The sequence below is a fragment of the Pleurodeles waltl genome, chromosome 1_1, assembly GCF_031143425.1.
Source record: "Pleurodeles waltl isolate 20211129_DDA chromosome 1_1, aPleWal1.hap1.20221129, whole genome shotgun sequence".
Classification (NCBI taxonomy): domain Eukaryota; kingdom Metazoa; phylum Chordata; class Amphibia; order Caudata; family Salamandridae; genus Pleurodeles; species Pleurodeles waltl.
In genome coordinates, this window is record NC_090436.1 from 193741264 (window position 1) to 193762039 (window position 20776).

The window sequence follows — 20776 nt, forward strand, 5'->3', positions numbered from 1 at the left end:
GTTATTTTTTCATGAGGTACACTTACGTCATTTGTATGTTCATCAATAAGGGGCCAGAAGTCTTTCCTAGTCTGAAAAAGTTGATTCTTTTTATTTTTCATATATAAAAAGAAGCCAACACATTTTTCATGACTACCTTGTCACGTCATTAGGGCCAAATATTCCACATTATATCTGTCATATATATCAGTCCATATGTATGTAACTCATTATATTATAACTATAAGTGAATTTGTTTCTATTCAGACCTGTAGTAGTGCAATGAGTTAGGGCCTGATTACGACCTTGGCGGATAGGAGAATCCCTCACAAACGTGACGGATATCCTGCTCACCATTTTACAAGTTCTATAGGATATAATGGAACTTGTAATACAGCACGCGGGATATCCGTCACGTTTGTGACGGAGAATCCTATCCACCAAGGTCGTAATCAGGCCCCTAGTGTCTTTCTACGATGTCAGAGAATCCCTGATTTTCATATAGATTGGTGCATGACAGATGCAATGCAAAGCATTTGGCCCAAATAAAACAACAAGGTAGTCATGGAACAAGTCTTGGTCTATTTTGATGTGTTATATGACTTTTAAATACAAAGAATTAACATTTTCAAACTTGGATAGACCTGCAGACTCTACTGATGATGATTTCAATGAAGTATTAGTCGAGGCACCCCTAATGAAAGGAGGGTATCTTTGTCAGTTGGGGGGAGAAGTGAATTGCCCAAGTGTATTATAATGATGTTAGTGTTAAGTATAATGTGTACCCTTCTCATTGTTGCTATTCAATCAATCAATCAATCAAACAATTTATAAAGCGTGCTATTCACCCGTTAGGGTCTCAAGGCGCTGGGGGGGGGAGCTAATGGTCGAAAAGCCATGTCTTGAGGCATTTTCTGAAGGCCAGGAGGTCTTGGGTCTGGCGTAGTTGGAGCAGCAGGGAGTTCCAGGTCTGTGCGGCGAGGGAGGAGAAGGATCTTCCTTCGGCGGTGGAGCGGTGAATGCGGGTGACGGAGGCGAGGGCCAGGCTGGCAGAGCGGAACTGGCGGGTGGGGTTGTGAAAGGTGAGTCTGTCATTTAGATAGGCCGGGCCTGTGTTGTGGAGGGCTTTGTGTGCGTGGGTGAGTAGTTTGAAGGTGATCCACTTCGATATGGGTAGCCAGTGTAGTTCTCTGAGATGGGCTGAGATGTGGTTGCGGCGTGCGACGTCAAGGATAAGTTGGGCGAAGGAGTTTTGGATGCGTTGCAATTTCTTTTGTAGTTTGGCTGTGGTTCCTGCATAGAGCGCGTTTCCAAAGTCCAGTCGGCTGCTGACTAGGGCGTGTGTGATGTTTTTCTGGTTTCTACAGGAATCCACTTGAAAATCTTGCGGAGCATGCGGAGGGTGTTGTAGCAGGAAGAGGAGACTGTGTTGACCTGTTGATTCATGCTGAGTGCTGAGTCAAGGATGATGCCCAGGTTCCGTACTTGGGTGGTGGGGGTGGGGGCGGCTCCGAGGGATGTAGGCCACCAGGAGTAGGCTGTTTCTTGCTGTTGTGGGGTCTTTCGTGAGGGAGATGATCAGCTGGGTGTTGTCTGCGTAGGATACTATGTTGATGTTGTGGGATCATGCGATGTTGGCGAGGGGAGCCATGTAAACGTTGAAAAGAGTTGGACTGAGGGAGGATCCTTGTGGGACGCCACAGACGATGTCGGAGGATTCGGATAGGTAGGGTGGAAGGCGGACTCTCTGGCTTCTGCTGGAGAGGAAAGAGGAGATCCAGTCGAGGGCCTTGCCATGGATCCCAGTGTTGTGGAGGCGTGTTCGAAGGGTGTGGTGACAGACGGTGTCAAAAGCTGCGGAAAGGTCCAGGAGGATGAGAGCTGCGGTTTCGCCTTTGTCGAGCATGGTCCTGATGTCATCTGTGGCAGCAATGAGTGCAGTCTCCGTGCTGTGGTTTTTGCGAAATCCGGATTGGGAGGCATCTAGCGTTTTGCTGTCTTCCAGGTATCGGGAAAGTTGGCTGTTCACGATTTTTTCGATGACCTTTGCTGGGAAGGGGAGGAGGGAGATAGGTCGGTAGTTAATGGGGTTATCTGGATCTGCTTTGGGTTTTTTCAACAGGGCGTTGATGTCGGCGTGTTTCCATTTTTCCTGGAAGGTGGCTGTCTCGAAGGAGCTGTTAATGATTGCGCAGAGGTGGGGTGCGATGATGTTGCTGGCTTTGTTGAAGATCTGGTGCAGGCAGGGGTCCGAGGGGGAGCCGGAGTGGATGGAGGCCATGGTGTTGATGGTGTCTTCATTGTTGACGTGGGTCCAGGAGCATAGCGGGTTGGTGTTGATTGATGCGTCGGGTTCTTTGCTGTCTGTGGCTGGCTGATGGGTCTGGGGTTCAAAGCTGTTTTGGATGTTTTCGATCTTTCAACGGAAGTGAGTGGCGAGGGAGTTGCAGAGTTCCTGTGATGACGAGGGTTCGTGGTCGCAGGTCCTGGGGTTGGAGAGTTCTTTGATGATCCCGAAGAGCTCTTTGTTGTTGTGAGCGTTGGTGTCTATTCGGTTTTTGTAGTTGGTTCTTTTGGTCATGCGGATCAGCTGGTGATGTTTGTGGATGGCAGTTTTGAGGGCGGTGTGGTTGGGTTTGGTGGGTGCAAGGCACCAGGTCTTCTCCCTACTTCGACATTCCCGTTTGGAGGCCTGCAGGTCGGGGGTGAACCAGCTTGCCTTGGGTGGGAGTCTGAGGGTTGTTTGAGTGGAGCGAGGGTGTTGGCGCAGTCTTCTAGCCATTTGTGCAGGTAGGTGGCGGCTGTGCTGGGGTCCCGGGTCCTGGGGGGGGTGCCTGGGTGAGGGTGGAGATCAGCTGTTCTGTAGAGATTCTGTTCCAGTAGCGGCGGGGGGAGTTGGTGATGAGGTGGTGAGTGACCGGCTTCTAAAAGGAGAAATGGATGCAGCGATGGTCGGTCCATAGGAGTTCGGTGGTGTGGCTGAAGGAGACGTGGTTGCTGGCTGAGAAGATGGGGTCGAGTGTGTGTCCTGCGATGTGGGTGGGTGACGTGACGAGTTGCTTGAGGCCAAGGGTGTGGCAGCTGGAAGGATGGGGGTTAGACCAATAGGAGAGCAGGGGAGGTGGGGGAGCGGGGCTTAGAGGCGGGAAAAAAGGAAGAATCGGGTCAGAGAGTTAAGGTGGAGGGAGGGGGACGGGGCCGCGAGGACGCAGCGGCGAGGGAGAGCCGGAGAGAGTTTTAAGTAAAATCCCAGAAATACCAGCTATCAGGATGGCAAATCGAATTAGCGGCGGTGAGAAGGGAAGCGACCTGCCTGCAGCAGCAGGGTGCTATTGTTAGGTTTGTTATGAATCAATACTATACTTTGATTGTTAGAGTTAGGCACACACATGAAACCAGCATGAAAGCCAACACGACAATGACACGTTTCTAGGCTTTAGTGAAAGATTTTCTAAAAATGAAAATAACCAGAACTTCAATGAAAGTGGTCTGTGAGGTCCACACCTACAGCCAAGCTTTGGGCCTAATTTATGAGGCCCATTTGTAGGGTGGTACAGCAAGTTCCTTTCTGTACCGCCCTGCGCCACCGGCAAAGGGCAGAAGGGCTCGGTATCTACAAGATATGGGGCATTTCTGTCATCTCCCCCTGCACTGGTGCACAAATTGCTGTCTAGCACCAATGCAGGCAGATGCCTGTGTTGTGGGGATGATTGTTTTTGTGCAGGAAGGTATCCCTTCAAAAGAGGTGTTTTCCACTTTCTATGTGTGCTGCAGAGTGCAGCACACAATTGCAAGAGGAAAAAACGGGGAAAAATAAAGATATTTCTCCCTGTTGCGACACTCTTACGCCACCCCTGAGGTGGCATAGGAATCTGACGCATTCCCAGACTTTTAAATCTGAGAATGTGTCAGATTCCTTCCGGTTCAATAGGTGTTGCATGGGAACACCCCAAGCAACACCCATGGAATGCCCCTTTCACGCAGAGTTATGCCTGAAATGGGTCCATGTTTACAAGAACATGAAAAGCCACACAAGGTGTATTTGCGTGGCCTTGCAAATATGGGCTGGCACATTGTGTTGCCAGAGCTTGAGAGAAAATGACACTCTAGTGGTGCAGTGTGCTGCTAGGGCCTCGTGAATGAGGCTCTTAGAGTTTCTACTACCAAGAAAGAACCACATCCCTAAGATGTTTCAGAGGATTCGGCTGATTTAATATGGGAAATCAAAAGACAAATACTGGTTGTTGCATTCTGTTGATGTTCATTTTACAATGATGGAAGCACACATCTTCAAGCTCCCTACATAACAACTGTCAGAGTGTTGACTTTGTCACTTTCTTAAGGTGACAGCCAGAGTAGAGCATTTGGAGCTAGGATTTAAACCATGTTATAGTAATAATACTGGCATAGAGCATAAAACGACAATTGTTATGTGTGGGTTTATGACGCTAAAATAGTTCTAACAGCCAGGAATGTGCTTATTTTCTAACTTCATTAAAAATATTGAGTAGAATTTTTGCAGACTGTCGTCCCATAATTTTAGAGTGGCTGAGAGTGGCTTTTCACTCGTTGATCTACTGAATCAAGCAATGCTGTAGATCCAAGAATTCTAGTCAGGAAGCATGTGAAAATATTCCAATTCATATCATATGGTGAATTTTAACGGCCATTTGTATCCATTGGAATTGTTCGCTGATTGGATGAGATATGCGTAAACCTTAATAGGTAAGCAACCTTTGCATAGGCACACAATGGCGTTTCATTAAGACATACTGTGACAATCTACAGGTCTTGTAGGTGTAAAGATAGGCAGCATTTTCCATTGGGTTTTATATCAACTGAGGAATACTAGAAAAGATCCTGCCATTAATTTCTATTGATGTTCAAGCTACTCTGCGAAGAGCGCTAATGCAATATTGTAACAATGAGCAACTACTTACGGTTTGAGCTTTCACAGTGTGCATGGTGAGAGGGTAGATATTATTACTTTCTGTGTTGGCTGTTTATGCCTGAGACAAACATTTGTGACTAACAACTGGACCATGCAGAATAACAACTGATTTCATGTATAAGCAGTGGTATACTATTGAGGAATGCTATTGAGGAATGGTATTGTCCAAATACAACAACTTATTGCAATATAGTTGATTGAATTCTGTATAATCACAATATTTGTGACTGATATTTTTGTGTTTTGCCCCCGCTTAATCTAATTCCTTCACTGCAATGTCCTTTAGAATGTGTATTTTCTTCTTATTTTCGTTAGATTGCTTAGAATAAACAATTGCTATTTGAAAAAGAAAAATCTGATTTCATTTGAATCTCTATGTGCATTGAATATTGTGTTGGCATGGTAAGGGATCCTTGTTTTTTAGAACATACTTACACCACACGTCCCTTTCCGTTAACCTACTAAGAAAATGATGGCCTGTGGTGGTCAAGATCTATTTCACAATTCCAATGCATGGGCCACAAGCATGACGGAACCATGCTGTTTAAAACATTCTATACAGATTCACGGTCCAGGAAGATCGCTCATATTAGGGTTAAATGTTTATTCCTAACACTCTATGTGCCATGTCCGGACCGACGTTTGTAATAATTCCATCCACAATAATGGCACAGTCAGCCATTTGCACCACCTCCCCACCCCCTGGTGTTTGTATTTATAAAGAACCTCCTTGAAACCTTTAAATTGTGTCCAATCTGTGTGTGTTGTGTTTGAGGAGCTAGATAAAAGCAGCAAAAGATGATGAGTTACGTATCTCATGGTAACATTTTTTAAAAGCATTATTTCAAATTAACCTACATCAGGTCTCAGCTTACAACAATCATTCTGTTTGCTTATCCATGCCATGTGATATTTTGGAAGGAAGATACAGACTGGTCTAAACAAGCACTTCACAGGATCAGATGGACGAGCTTCTGGCCTGTGAGTGCTGTAAATCACAGGAAAATCCCAAGACAATGACACACCTAACGAAAGGTCCCACCGCTTAACAATCAACTGGGTGATGCATTTATTGGCATGTGTGTGTCATCTCAGACACCCCTCCCTTGACCCCTTGCCCCTGCACACAAACCAGGAGAGGGGCTGAGACCACACTACTCATTCCAAATATTTGCATGGCTCAATCTCTAACAGAGGTTAGAGATGGACGCTTGGAAACCCATAATCAAAAACTATTCTCTGTTGAAACTGTGATAGCTTAAACTGAAGCAATCAACGTGGCACCATATCCAACAACTGAGTAACACTAAGTGATCAGGCCCCAAGCAGAAAACATGTGACATAATATAAAATGTGTATTCATAGAGGGCATCATTAATCCCCAAGGAGGTCACTTGGGCCTACTGAAAGCAAAACAATGTTTATTGTTACCCTGCTCAATAGAACCAATTTTCGACCTCAGAAGCATGAACATCAGAGTATACTCACAGGCCTTCGAACACAGGTCCTTGGAGTGGATGCATTAGTCCACTGTGCAGTCGTGTCCAGACTGAGCTACCATCCACCAAACTGTAGCACAAAAACTAGCTCCAGGATGACCCTGCAAAACTCTGTGTTCCCCTTGCAAGAATATCAGCACCACCACCTGGCAGCTACAATTTATCATCATTTGCATGAGCCTCTAATAGATGCAGAGCCTATTTATGGGCATTGGCTACTGAATCAATCTGTTTCCAGATCCCCTGATCCTTCACAGGGTTGACAAATGCAATAACAACATTTTTAATGAGAAACAGACATGGTTAGGCGTCATGCGAAACACATTGTTCATCCAATCATATCCATGCAATACACTCAAGATGGACCACCTTCAAAATACAGACCTCGTGAATATCCTCAATGCCTTTAAGGACATCGCCTAAAAAGCTGTCATACTTCCATTCACTACAACTAAATTCTTTCTGTAGATTTGCTCACATCTGTCCTCAGCATACCCAACACCTCCTCAACTCTCTAAAGTAATACACCATTTCTGACACAAACAAAACAGAATGAATAATGTTGCTACTTAAGAAACCTACTTAACAGTTAACATCTCATCATGTCGCTACTACTAATCATTGGGAAAAAATAAAACAAGCCATGCCTATCCACTTGCAGGAAGAAACCAACAAATACATCTTCTACACTACCATATTTCATGTTTAAGACCATATTCCAAAACTACGCCTTTGACCATCAAATTGTGGACAGTACTACTGAGATCTCTATTAACAGTGGCTTATGACTCCTGCTCTTGCATTTATCTTTCTGCAGCCTCCACCACTGTAGACTATTAAGGGCCGATCAACATTCTCTCATTGCACTACGGTCCCCTCATAACTTTCGAACTGTCTCTATCTCATACAGATGGACTATTTCGGAGCCAGGTGGCAACCCTAGTTGTATAATCACTCCTCCCTGTATCTTTAAGATATACATTGAGCACGTTGGAAGGCCCCTGCCCCATCTTTAAATTAAGATTGACTACTCTGCTGATGGCACTAATCTCTATTGGAAAGTCTCAGCAATCGAGGATATATAAATACTGACTGCACCTCGTCCAAGGCAGCAAGTGTCTTCTTAAAACTTAACCTGGTTAAGATTGAATTCATCACCAACATCTTCAGAAACTTACACTCTGATATGTAGCTGGGTAGATTAATGCTACAAGTCGCACACTTATCATCAGACAATAACCTGCCCATCAAAGCTCACATCATGTGGAACACCGAGAGAGTCTGATACCAGCTTTGTAGAGAAAAACAGCAACTATCTGACTCACATTTCAGAAACACCAAATAGGGCTTGTTCCTCTCTAATTTGTACAGTGGTAAAGTCACACTGGCCAAACATTCCATTGCCAACCTTCCTTATTGATGATCATTGCTCATGTTGCCTTTGAATCGCAGCACTATAGATGCATGATCACATCACTCCCACTGTTAAAGATCTGTGTTTGCATAGTACTCCAGGCCAACATCACGTGGAAAACCTGCTCCATCACAGGCAAGGCTGAATTGATAAATGCATCCTTTTTGTTCGACAAAGTATCAGTCTTCCCTGATTTGGAATTCCGCGCCCCAACTCCTTCATGTACCCGATCAGTGATTGTCTTCAATTCATTCACTTACTATGTAGGTTTGCATTCTATAAGTACTAATACCAATGTAGAGACGTATTAGTGGTTGTTTGTTTGAATATTAAACAAAAAATATTGTGCTACAAAAATATTACAGTCAGAATATTGACTCCAAAATACTGTGAAGGCAAGAATACCTAGGTGAGTGTAGATTTACTATTCTCAACTCCACATCTATGTACCTTGAGCTTATAGACAGTTATTGTTAAGTACAAAGACTGAGTAAAGAATAGTAAATCGATCCTTACCTATGTAGTTGACACTCTACGATGTTTTTGTAGCACAATGTATAAGACTCGATATTCTGGTGCATTACACCTATATGATCATGCTAGCAACTTCCAAATTTGAGATGCGTCATACAGTAGTTTCTAACAAGCACATTAAAACATTACTACTACTACTAATAATAACAATTATTAGTATTATTGTGTTATTATTGTTATTATTATTACGGCAAAAACAAATACTAATAATATTATAACAATAACCAAGTAATAATGCGAGGTTATGACTACATTTATCTGATAGATATATACACACTTGAGGAAAAATTGAACCTGCAATCCCTAAGAAATGTTGTCTGGCACAGGCTTTTAAGACACTTCAGAAAAGGATAGGTTACCATATTGTGAACTGTTGAAGAGTTCAATATTGAAGAAAGCGTAATCTCCGTTCGTCATTCCTTTCCGATGAGCAGCCAACATGATGTTCCTGATGGTGTCACTGCCAGCGCACATAATCACAACTAGGGAGGAGGATAGAAAAACACTGATAAGACGCTGACGCGAAAACATGTGGAAGAAGCGCCAAGTGAAAGAAAACTCCCAACAACCGAATAAGGAATTGAAGGGACTGTAAACACGAGGTCATGGCCACCAAATACAGTGCGTAACAACTGCAGGCTACAGGTGAGGATGCAACAAGCACTGGCATACACTAACTTTAGCTGTATACCACACACACACACACCACACTCTCTCTCTATCTCTCACTGAACGGTGGCATGGGAAAGGAAGCACAGTGTCACAGGAAATGAGGCATGAAGGCCACTGGCAGGGAGGCATAGGAGCGTGGGCAGTTAGAAAAAGAGCAGTGAAGAATGAGGCACAGATGCAAATAATGACTGTGGGCAGAGAGCCACGGGGCGAGGGTAATACAAATGACAAATAGCACGTGGTTTGGAGGGGAAAGTCTCAGGGAGAGCTGGTGTCACTCACGCGCTGCACTGGAAGGAGAGGACCTTGGCAGGGGCAGGACACTGAGGCACGGGGGATCTGCAGGGGGGGCGGAGGGGATCAGAAGGTGCACGTGAGGCGCAGGGTCAAAGGAGGCAGAGTGCGGCATAAGGGGACATGACAGCACATGATGCAGTGGCACAAAGGAGGCTCGGGAGCATGGGTTGTGGCGACAGGTCTGACAGCCTCACTTGCCTCGGGGTAGATGTGGGCGACTACTAAAGAGCTGTACATCTGCACAGCCCGACGGCCCATTCCAGGCTTAAATGTAAAGAATGATGGTCCTGTGCTGGACAAAAGGCCACACCCTGCAAAAACGTAGAACTGATTTTAACTTTTGATACACATGGCTGCCGTTATTATCTAATCCCAAAAGACGCATCTCCTGCGTAATACGTTGAAAAAATCAGCATAATTTACTTGCCCGTTCAGACCCAATCAACGCCCCGTGCAGGCTGTAACTTTTATGCAGAACATTTGACAACAGGGGGGCCCTTTTACACGAAGTCTCGGACTTGGACTCCTATTTCAACTTCAGCAGTTTCAGACAAGTTGCAAAGCAGGTTTGATTTTGCACTTCTTGACAAAAGTACATTTGTGGAAAACCACCTGAAGGGGCCTCGTTAGGGTCCATAAACATGATTATCTGAATGTTCATCCTCATTCAATGGTAGATACAGCCACAAACCGGTCGTTAACATCTGATTGTGCAATTTATAAAATGCCACCATGCAGGCATATTTCTGTGTTCCCAAATGTAATTTGTACAAAAAAAATTATACCAGTTCCGATTTTGTGAATCAGGATTAGGAATTTTAACACACGCAAACCTTTTTATTAACTTTGATTTTGGTGTGTTTTCAGGGACATTGCATCTTTCCATTAGAGGGTCGGGTGCTTTATAGGACTACTGGCCAGATGTACGAAGATTTTTTCAGGCCGCAAACGACCCGATTCGCCTAATTGGGCGGTTTGAGACAGGAAAAAAGCATTTTCCTAAGTAGCAAAACCTATTTTACAATTCGATAACCTATTACTGAATCACAAAATAGGTTAGCGATTCGGTATTAGGAAGGGGAGTGTTAATGGCGCCCCTTCCTAATACTGACTCACAGTGGTATGCATGAATGTTTTACAACCAAAATGCAGTTGCAAAACATTAGCTTTTTACCACAAAATTTAATTTGGTGGTAACACATTCGCAAATGGGAAGGGGTCCCCAAGTGAACCCTTCGTCTTTGTGAATGTGGGTGCAAATATTCTTTAACTGCATGCAGTGGTCGGACGGACCACTGCCTACTCTTAAATTATGAAAAGAAAACTTTTCATGTTTCTTTTTGAAATGTATCCCATTTTTCTTCAAGGAAAATGGCTGCATTTTTTTCTAAAATTGTTGCTTTATTTAAAAAGCAAACACAGACATGGTGGTCTGGTGTCCCCAGCAGGCCACTATCCCTGTATTTTTAGCAATTCCCAATGGGTTACAATTTGCTACCTACCTCATGAATATTAATGAGGTAGGTCAATTGCGATCCACTGGGAATCCCAAACCGTGTCAAACACACTGTGGTCCACAGCTGTTTGCGATTTCCTAATTGCGAATTGCAAAGATTCATAATTAGGAAATCGCAAAAACAATGCTATGCACATCTAGCCCTAGATTACTTAACTAAGGGCCTCATGTAAAGTATAATTGGTGGCCTTCCGGTCCACCACTTCAGTGGATGCCATAACATCCACTCCTGGGAAAAATGCCCATCTGCTGTATTTAGAGATCCCTGCCAAGCAGACTGGGATCTTTCTGCCTTCACTGGAGCTGCTGCTGCAGCAGTAGCACTTAAGGCACAGAAGCTTTGGTGAGCAGGCAACATGTTTGATATGCTTGCTTGTAAAAACTTTTTGTTCTCTGAAAATAAATTCCCAAAGTGGGATCCTGTTATCAGAAAACAAAAAAGCACTAAATAGCCCTCGAGTGCAAGGAATTATCTCCCTGAGGCTGGAGGCCATTGTACATTTTCTTTACCCCTAGTGGACAAAGGAGGGATGATCACCCTACCCTAAACAGAGAGGATCACCATTACTAAGACCTCAAAGACCTGAAGCGGAGGGGCCACCAAGCCAGAGATCTCAATGGCAGAGGCACTGGAAGCTTCTCTGTTGAAATCCCAGCACTTCCTCTGACCTTATTAAGAAAGGGAGAACTGCAGGTTTGGTGGGAGTGCTAATACTCCTCCCTCCTTAGAACTGCTTATTCACAGAAAGAAACTGTGTGGATCAATAAACAAGTCTTATTCCTTGAAACTAACACTTAAGCCTGGATTAGGAAACAAGCACACACAGAAGAGTTTTCTGTGAATCGCCTTCCAAATTCAGGAGTAAATGACACCTACAACAGGAGTAAAACACATCTACTCAATGTTATTATCATGAATCTCTTTGAATTAGGCCCACCATTTCAATGGTACTTATGATTAGGTACACTGATGTTTCCGGTGGCCCCAGTTACACCTAGTGTCCGGGGGCCATGCAATCAGACACGTTGACATGTCAAAACTTTATTTTTTATCAGGATTTAAGAATAGATGTTATTTAAATCAAATCAACTGTTTTGTTTAAGGGAAGGCAAGTGGCAACTCCTTCAGGTTTAGAAGTTTAACATTGTGGATTTCTTTAATAATTGCTAAGACAAAATTGGGCCTATCTACATTGAAAGAGAAGTGAAGGCTTGCCATAGAACCACCACATCTAGATTCTATTCAACATCCTTCCTCTCACCTGATCATTGGAAAGCCTTCTCCTCCCTGCATGCTCCGAGCATTGTTCAACCTGACCATCATAAAGGCGACCCTCAAGCTGGACCTGCTCCAAAAAAGGATGGCTAGGACCTTACTCTAATTGTAAGAGGGTGAGTCAAAAGGGAGCATGGGAATCTGACTTTTAATAATTCTGTATGCAAATCCATCCATTCCCTTCTTGCTCTCCAAATCAACTATGGTCTGTTGTAATAATAAACCTAAACAGAACATGAATAATCTAACATTTATCAACAAATAAACCCTGAAGAGTTTAATTCATTAGGATGTCCTTCAAAAAGTTTGAGATTTACTCCTGTATGTTTTGTTCCTTAGTTCTGAGTAGACTTTTCAGTTTTTGGGGATTCATAAATATCCCCAGGAGTTCTTGAATTGTTAGTACTTACTTGTGCTCATGTTCCAAGAGATAAAGAGTAATCAGAAGGGATTGACTGTAGACGGTAAGTGACAGCAGATGAAGAAAGACAGTTAGAGAGAAAGAGACGAGAGGGAACGAGACAGATGATTGATGTCTAAAATGGGTGCTGGTAAGAGGGGAGAAGGGTTGGTACAGACGTTTTTGTCAAGTGTGAGTTTGGTTCCCAATCAAATCAAATCATTAACATTTATAAAGAGCGCTACTCACCCGTGCGGGTCTCAAGGCGCTAGGGGAAAGGGGGGGTTACTGCTGCTCGAATAGCCAGGTTTTTAGGAGTCTCCGGAAAGCGGAGTGGTCCTGGGTGGTCCAATCCAGTCCTGTTTGCTTTTTTGCGAACTTAAGTTGCATTTATAAATTGATCTACTAAACATTTTTGACGTAGGCGACACACCGATGTAGGCGACACACCGTTCGTCAGAGACACGCAACAAGTTTTGTTCTTGAATTCGTAATTCATTTGCACTTCAGTATTAAAATTGCAACTGTTCTGTGAATTTTGAGAAGCACACCCGTATTTTTTTAACCTTGCACAAAAGTACTTTGAAGGAGTTTTGGGAAAGTAAAACATATGCTGAGTCTACTTAGCACAGGCCACTTCTGCACAGCAGGGGATCCAGCGACAAGGGTGCAATATGTAATCTTAACTTACAAACATTTGCACCTGGCATGTCATCCGACTGCAGGGCCTCTTATACAGTTTGCCTCCACAATGGTGCTATGTTCGCAACACCCCTGCCATGTTTATGGCCAAATAATTAATAATCATTTATATACCGTAGAAAGAGTCGCATGCAAACCCTTCACATTCAACAGTTTCTCTGAAGTATGCAGTGAATGCAGAGCAATTCAAAAGGGTCAGCTTGTGACCTTGGTCATTACAAAGAAATGGCGCGCAGTTGACCTGCTCGGACCTTGTAATAAGTGCTGGTCTGTTTCATAGTTTTATTGCTTGAACTGGTCCTCTAAAGTGAGCATTGCCATTATGTAGAAAAACGCCACATTTCCATTAACCGGGGCATGTTATATTTCAGTTGAGGCCTTTCTTCATAGAAAAGGAAATGTGTGCCGCAATAAAATGCATTGTTGGTAGAGTAATGCAAAGAGGGATCGACAACTAAGGCATACCATACCTAATGCCCAAGAAGATATGAAATTATCCTGCATGGAAAATGTAAACAAAAACATAAAGTAAAATCTTTGAATATTCACATCTTGCAGCAAATTGTACATAAAGTATTGAAATAGCAAATGAGACCGAGAGGATATTCGTGTTCCTTTCCTTATTTTAGAAAGCAGATTCTCTTCCTTTATTTTGTTGCTAGTTTTGCTAGACCAACTTTCAGATGGTAAACATTTTTCAGCCGCTCCAGCCAACAAAGGACCAGTGTATCCTTCAGAAACGACCTCTATTTAGCCTCTCCAGGGGTAATGCTCGTGTGAATTTTATTGGCTATGAAATGGCTAATATACAAATAGGCCACTAGTGTATGAACTTCTGTGATTACATTTTGCGAACACATTGATTCTGTAATCATATAGATAAATACACACCCACATATGTGCATATGTGACCGTGCGCTAAGATTATCTAAGATTATTTTATGTCACACATAGCATTTTTCCTTTTTAGAGATAACCGTATCTGAGCTTGGTCTTTAACCAGCAATTATGTTTTAATAAAAAATAAAAAAAAACGTTTATTGAAGACATCCTAATGTGGTGCTTGGCTTGAAGCTCGTGCTTCTTCAGTCAAGGTATAATATAAAAACAAATAACACATCACTATATATGTGTCGAGAACAATCTGTGCAGTGATGGGGCTCCCAGCATCTTTTTAACTGCTCACAGTTGGGGTTGTCAATGTGTCATTTTTTTACATATCACTATTCAAAAACTACGGGCTTTACACGTGCTAAGTGAGAGGGGCTACGCTCATAAAAAGCAAAATTTATATGACACACTTCATTGCAAAGTCCCCATTTTCACCATCTGTGTGCAAGAAAAATGATCCTGTGTAGCTCTCCCTTGCAACTGCCCATTAGAACAAGACATTTCTGCAGGAATCAGCTTTCCTGGGAGGGAACGCTACACGAGGGCATAAGGAAAACAAGAAATCACAGTAATCCCAGAATCGAAATCTACAGATTACACTTTTGTCATAAAAATTACACACAACCCTACACGCTATTTACATCTGGATCGCTTGGTTTTTGTGCATAAGAGGTTTTCCCAGTGATGGTAACAGCCACAAAATGGACAGTAAGAACATCTTTGGAGAAAAGGGTTTTAAGAAGTTGGGAACGTCTAGATGTCTGCACGGTGTTGACTGTTCATATGTGCTCAGTAATGAATTTACCTTTCAATCTTAGCTTGAAGATACTGCATGCCTTATTCGCACACATTACTGAATTAGTGTGACAAGAAAGAAAAGTCTCTTGAGAGCTCATGCCTGAAGGGATCTGTTTGAATTTAGGGAACACATGGGCTGCGTACTTCCTCATTGATGGTATATAACACTGAACCATACATGTGAACAAGTAAACACATAACCTGCCTACTCCCTCGTTGATAATATATAATACAGCTATTCATAGAACAAATCTAGCCAAAGGCAGCAGAATACCTGTACAGGGTTCAAAGCAGTCAACATATAATTGGAGGAGTTGCTGCTTTCTAAGTGTAAAATTAAACTATTAATGAATCATGATGTAATGTATTTAGAGAGATGTCATCAGATGATTCGTACGTTAGAGCAGGGTTGGAACAGTTCTGATGGATTTGGGGGATGTCATTCCAGATCCTGGGTGCATAAATGAGGAAGGCCTGTTGTCCCATTCTTCTTCTCCAGTCTGATGGTATCCTGGCTCCTGATGTGTTGAGAGCCTCCGGAGGTGGCAAGTTGGTCAGCTCTAATTAAAGACATTGGGCCAGATTTACAAGGCCCTTGAGCCCCTTAGCCCCACATTTGCAGCAACATTTTAGCTGCAATTGTAGTGCTAATGGGCCACTTCTATAGCGCCATATTTACAAGGTGGCACAAACTATGTTTGCGCCACCTTGTAAACCTTTTGCACCACAATATGCATAATATATACATGATGTTATGTGAAGGGGGCGTTCCCTCATTAGAGAGACACTAAAAATGGTGCAATGGAATCTGCAAAATTCCTTTGCGCCATTTCTATCCTCACGTCCAACGCCTGCTCAAAGCAGGCATTAAAATTAGGCTTCCATTGATTTCAATTGGCCTCTTAACAATATACTGGATTAGCGTCATTTTTTAACGCTAATCCAGTATAGCGTTACAACAGCGTCCAAAAAATGATGCCATTGCCCCTAGCATGCGCCATGGTGCGCCATATTGTAAATACAGCGCTACCATGGTGACGTTGGGGGCCGCAAGAAAACTGGAGCATCACTATTGATGCGACAATTTTTGGGAAATATGGCCCATTATGTGTACAATAAATTCGAACTTTTCTTCTATAATTTCATACAAATAGAATGATTCTTTTTGGGATTGCTGGGATCCTTGACAAATGTTCTGGCACTTGCATCCAGTGATGACAGTGATGCCACTCAATTGTTCCTTCTAGGGTCTTCTTTGATTGACAGCTATTGCCCGGCGAATGATATGAGAGCTACTGAGCATTAAAATCATCATATTTGTAAGATTAAATTATCTAAGGAAATAATACGCAGAATTTTGTCAATGCCACGGACAAAATGTTTATTTATGAATCATTTTTGGACCTTCTTTCGATCCTTTGCAAGAATGGAATCTGATACCCATTTGCAAAATCTTTGACTATTGACAGTTATGTAAGCTGGTGATTAGGTTACAATGTACATTAATCTGATATAGTTGCTGAACTGCTCAATCTTTGACTTTATAAATGATTTTACCTACTTCAACCTTGACACCATTGAAACCTAAAAGGCAGGTGTGGTGTATTCCATATTGGGTCCCTCTGCTTTCTTGTTGGGTCGTGTGATTTTATATTCCGCATTCTGGGGAAAAATGTTGTCATTTGAAGGCTGTTGTGAGAAAAGGAGTCTTTGATGAGATGCACTAAAAGACAGCTTTGGGCTAACTTGTATATATATATATATATATATATATATATATATATATATATATATATATATATTACTAAAGTTGAAGAGGTTACATAATCTCAAGCTACAAGAGGTGTGCTTCTGGGTGCTTATTCTGCACAGTGATAGGTACGCCATAGTTTATTTGTACAGTAGTCCCTGGTGTTAGTGGCCACCACACCACAGATTTGGCTTGAGTCATGTCTCACATATAGCCATATTAATGCGAGTAACTGGTTTCTGCCAAGGTGACACATAAGAGAAATGCAAAATATGACCCATCTCTGTTTTTTATACCAGACCGAACATTTGTTGGAGTAAGTGAAGAAAGTCTTTACAAACTATGTTATGGTATGTGGCACAAATCTGAGTGCTGAGCAGAAACAAAATATTGTTGTTACACTATTTGAGTGCAGAAGGGAAGGTGTTTTGGCAAATTTACCAGAACTGAGCCATGCATTATCTTCCACGCGCGAGCATAATAATGAGAAAGTATCCTTTTGGGATAAGGCTTCAAAGGAAAGACAAATCAGTACGAGAATATATTAGAAACCTAAGGAAGTTGCTATCGAGTTGCAAAATTGAAGCATTTGCAGAGGAACAAATTCATCAATGATCAATTTGTTCTGTGATGCAACAGTTCAAGATCAGAGAGGAATTGTGGTTAAAGGATGAAGTGATTGTTTTGGAGAAAAAGTTGAGCTCATGCTGAAATGTGTCAGTGAACTGAGTAAAGAGAGACATGCTAAGAATGTAAATGTGAATGTTTATGAGATGAAGGAGACAGTGTGTATGGTTAAGGAGAAAAGTGTTGCACAGTAAGTGAAGAAATCATTTGGAAACTCTAAGAGAGAGCATGATAAGTGAGTAAGGACAATGTTGAAGAAGCTGATGGACATAGGATTAAACCTGAAGGCTGAAAAATGCAAATTTGGAGTGAAGCAGTTGAACTATTTGGGATACTTAATCTCAGAAAAAAGAATTAGCCCAAAGATAGAGGTGGTAGACACAAATGTTGGGTTGAAGGAACAAAGTAATAAGGACGACTTGAGTTTTTCTAAAAGAAAAAGATGGAGTAATATGTTACGTTCCTTCAGAACTAGAACTATGCTGACAAGACTGTCATGATGAGAGCACTGTTGCAAAGAAAGCGAAATTCAGGTGACCGTTTGAGTGTCTAAAGAGTTTACTTGGGTAAAGCAAGAGTTTGGGAAGGCTCCTTGTTTACAAGTTTTTGTACGGAAGAGATATTTGTCATTACAGATGCCAGTGCCAAATGTGCTGATGTTGTGCATATTCCGAGAAAAAATGTCGAAGAGCTGTTGATAATGTGTTCGTCTCGTACTTTAAGAGTCTAAGAATATAATTACTGTGTAATTAAAAAGTAGGTTCTTGCTTTCTATTGAGCGCTGAAGAAACAGAGGAACTTGATTTGGAGTAGGACAACCCAGGTGTGCACTGATAATAAACTGCTGAAGGTGGTGTTTATGAAAAAGGTCCTGGATTCAATTTCTTTACCAATAAGGAGATGTTTAATTTCCTTACAGTAATTCTTTTTATGTTGAATGCATTCCCAGTAGCAGAAAACACACAGATGCTTGTCACAACTAGGAGGGATTTAGGATGAAAGTGACGTATATGACGTTTTAGTGGAAGATGTGGTGGGTGTATGCACTGTGACTTTGGGAGTGATAATGGAGGAAGAATGGAAAGAGAAGCCGGGTAGAGATAAGACTTTCTGAGAATTAATGCAGTTGTTGCAGGAAATCAGATGCTCAAAAAAGTGAGTTAGCTGCGAAATTCTGGAGGACGGGCAAAAGTGAGGGAAAAGTGAGTTGTCTCTTGAAAGTGTATTTTTCTTCTGAGGCACTAACTTGATGCCACCTGAAAGTGTCGGCAAGAAACTATTAGATCTTCAGGGAAGAAACTGCTGTTGATTAGGTTGGTTCGTTAAGAGAAGTGCATACTTCGCCCTCATAGTGTTGATAGATTTGTATTCAGGAAGGGTGGAAATACCCTATGCCAAGGATATTCCATCATTTGCCATAATTGTTTGCCACAATTGTAATTGTTGAAGTTTTGCCACAAGCATTAGCTCAGACAATAGGTTTCAAACATCAAGCTGTGTCCTAGATAGGTGTGTGGAATGAAGCTCTGAGCATTCACTGTATTACGGTGTGGTACGTCAGAGAGGAGAAGTTGCAGGAAAAAATAAAGGTTTGATTTGACTAAAATAATTCGGCGAAAGTCACAAATGTGAAAGTCGAGACTATGTCAAAGTCAGAGCTCCAGCAAGTTGTTCTGAGTTACCTACACAAAGGTGACAAGAGTGGTAACACTGTTTAGGAATGCGGCCAAGAAAAAGGATGGCAGGATTTGGAACACAATAGGCTGGTGGTGTGGAACCTCTAGTGCATGCCAGGAATTGTGGTGGTGGTGTGATATATTGTAGTAGTGCAATGAAAGAGAGGGTGACAGATGATCTGATGGTGGTTGTGGTCCTATTGTTAGTGGATGTAGGAGTGAAAAGGTGCCTAAAAAACATCTTATTATCAGGACCATATGATGCATTAATTCCTATTTATTTAGTTTGGTTGCTGATCCTCCATAATGTTTATATTTCAATGGCATTCCCCATTTAATATGTTCTTTTCCTCTATTTGGTTTGCTTGATTTGTTGCTTGGGATGTGTTGTTGTTGTGTGTTAGGTGTAGTGGTAGGGAAAAGTGTGGTGTATTCTATTTTGGGGCCCTCTTCCATTCTCTTAGGTGAGGAGGTTTTACGTTCAGCATCCTGGGGAAGACTGCTGTCTTTCAAATTGGTTTGACAACAGTAAAAAAATGAGCCTTGGATGAAGTCTGCTAAAGGCAACTTTGCACAAACCTCTGTGAAGTACTTCATTCCGTATAATGGCAGCTTTGTTTTAGCGGGCTAAATTCTGTGCCTTGGGGTCAGAGCAATGTGATAGATATTGATCCTCTTAAGATCCTGAGATCATCTTCAAAGTCTGCTATGTAACTTTCAAGGTTTTGGCAATGAGGCAGCCAAGGTGTTTCCTGCATCAGTTGTGGCTGCATTTACATATTCCCACATATTCGAAGACCGAGATTTCCTCTAAAGACTTCTCTGCAAATGCACATGGGGTTTGGATTTACCTTCCTGTTTCCTTTTGTGTGACTTTAGATATATTGCTTTTCTAACATGATCTGAAAACACAATTGTTTAGAGTTACTTGCAGACTCTGTGATGTACCACCATTAATTCCCGGTTCCTGCATGTGTGACAATTTTCAATGCCCCTTTTCCAGTTTTCTCTACCACTTTAGTCTGTCTAAGTTATATTTGTATTCTATGTTTTCTAGATGTATTTTTACAGTTCATTCAACTTACATTTATTGTATTTTTTCAAGGACTGTGAATATTGCTATTAGTTATAGGCGTGTACTCCATTTTATACACGTAAATGAAATCAATAAAGAAGACTGTATGATAGACCAGATGGCTCAAACATCACATTCAACATGGGAGTAAGATGTTTTTATGATTCTTAGTTCCTGTTTTCTTCGTAAGAAGGAAACGTGGCTCGAATATGACAGTTTTAGTCAATAATATTGTGTTTTAGTTGTTACTGTAGCTTTGTCAACACAAAGCACAATTTAAGTTTGGAAGTTGTGTCTATGTCATTAAATACACGTATAATAAATGTACGTGCATGTGTACCCAATCTGAGCTGAAACACGTGGATTACTGACAAAACTGAGGTAGTCCCGGTTATGTAAATACTAGCACTGAACTGGTGTTATCTATTTTGTCAGTCTTGGTGAAGTAAATAATGGTACTGAGCTGGTTTTATCTATTTTTGCCATTCCAATATGATAATGCTATAGGGTTTAGAAGCAATCCCACAATGCCATTGTTAGGTTTAGAAGATACGTGCTTCATGTCAATATCTCGATTTTGCATTCCAGTGCTGAAATACATAGATCCTCCAGGAGCATCGATGTACGGCCAAATGGACCAGCACCCACGGGATGGTTTTAGTTTGGTGCCCTCTCGTGGGAGTATTGGATGAGTCCATAGTTACAGGGAAGGTGTGACA

General features: G+C 42.0%; 1 protein-coding gene across 2 annotated transcripts in view; it reads right to left on the reverse strand.

Annotated features, from left to right (window-relative positions):
* NPR3 (natriuretic peptide receptor 3) overlaps positions 1 to 20776 on the reverse strand; it is a 179643-nt gene that overhangs the window by 137893 nt on the left and 20974 nt on the right. For both annotated transcript variants that reach the window (XM_069220501.1, XM_069220510.1), the window contains exon 2: positions 8737 to 8859. In XM_069220501.1, coding sequence (XP_069076602.1) covers positions 8737 to 8859 — 123 coding nt within the window. The remainder of the gene's footprint in view (positions 1 to 8736; positions 8860 to 20776) is intronic.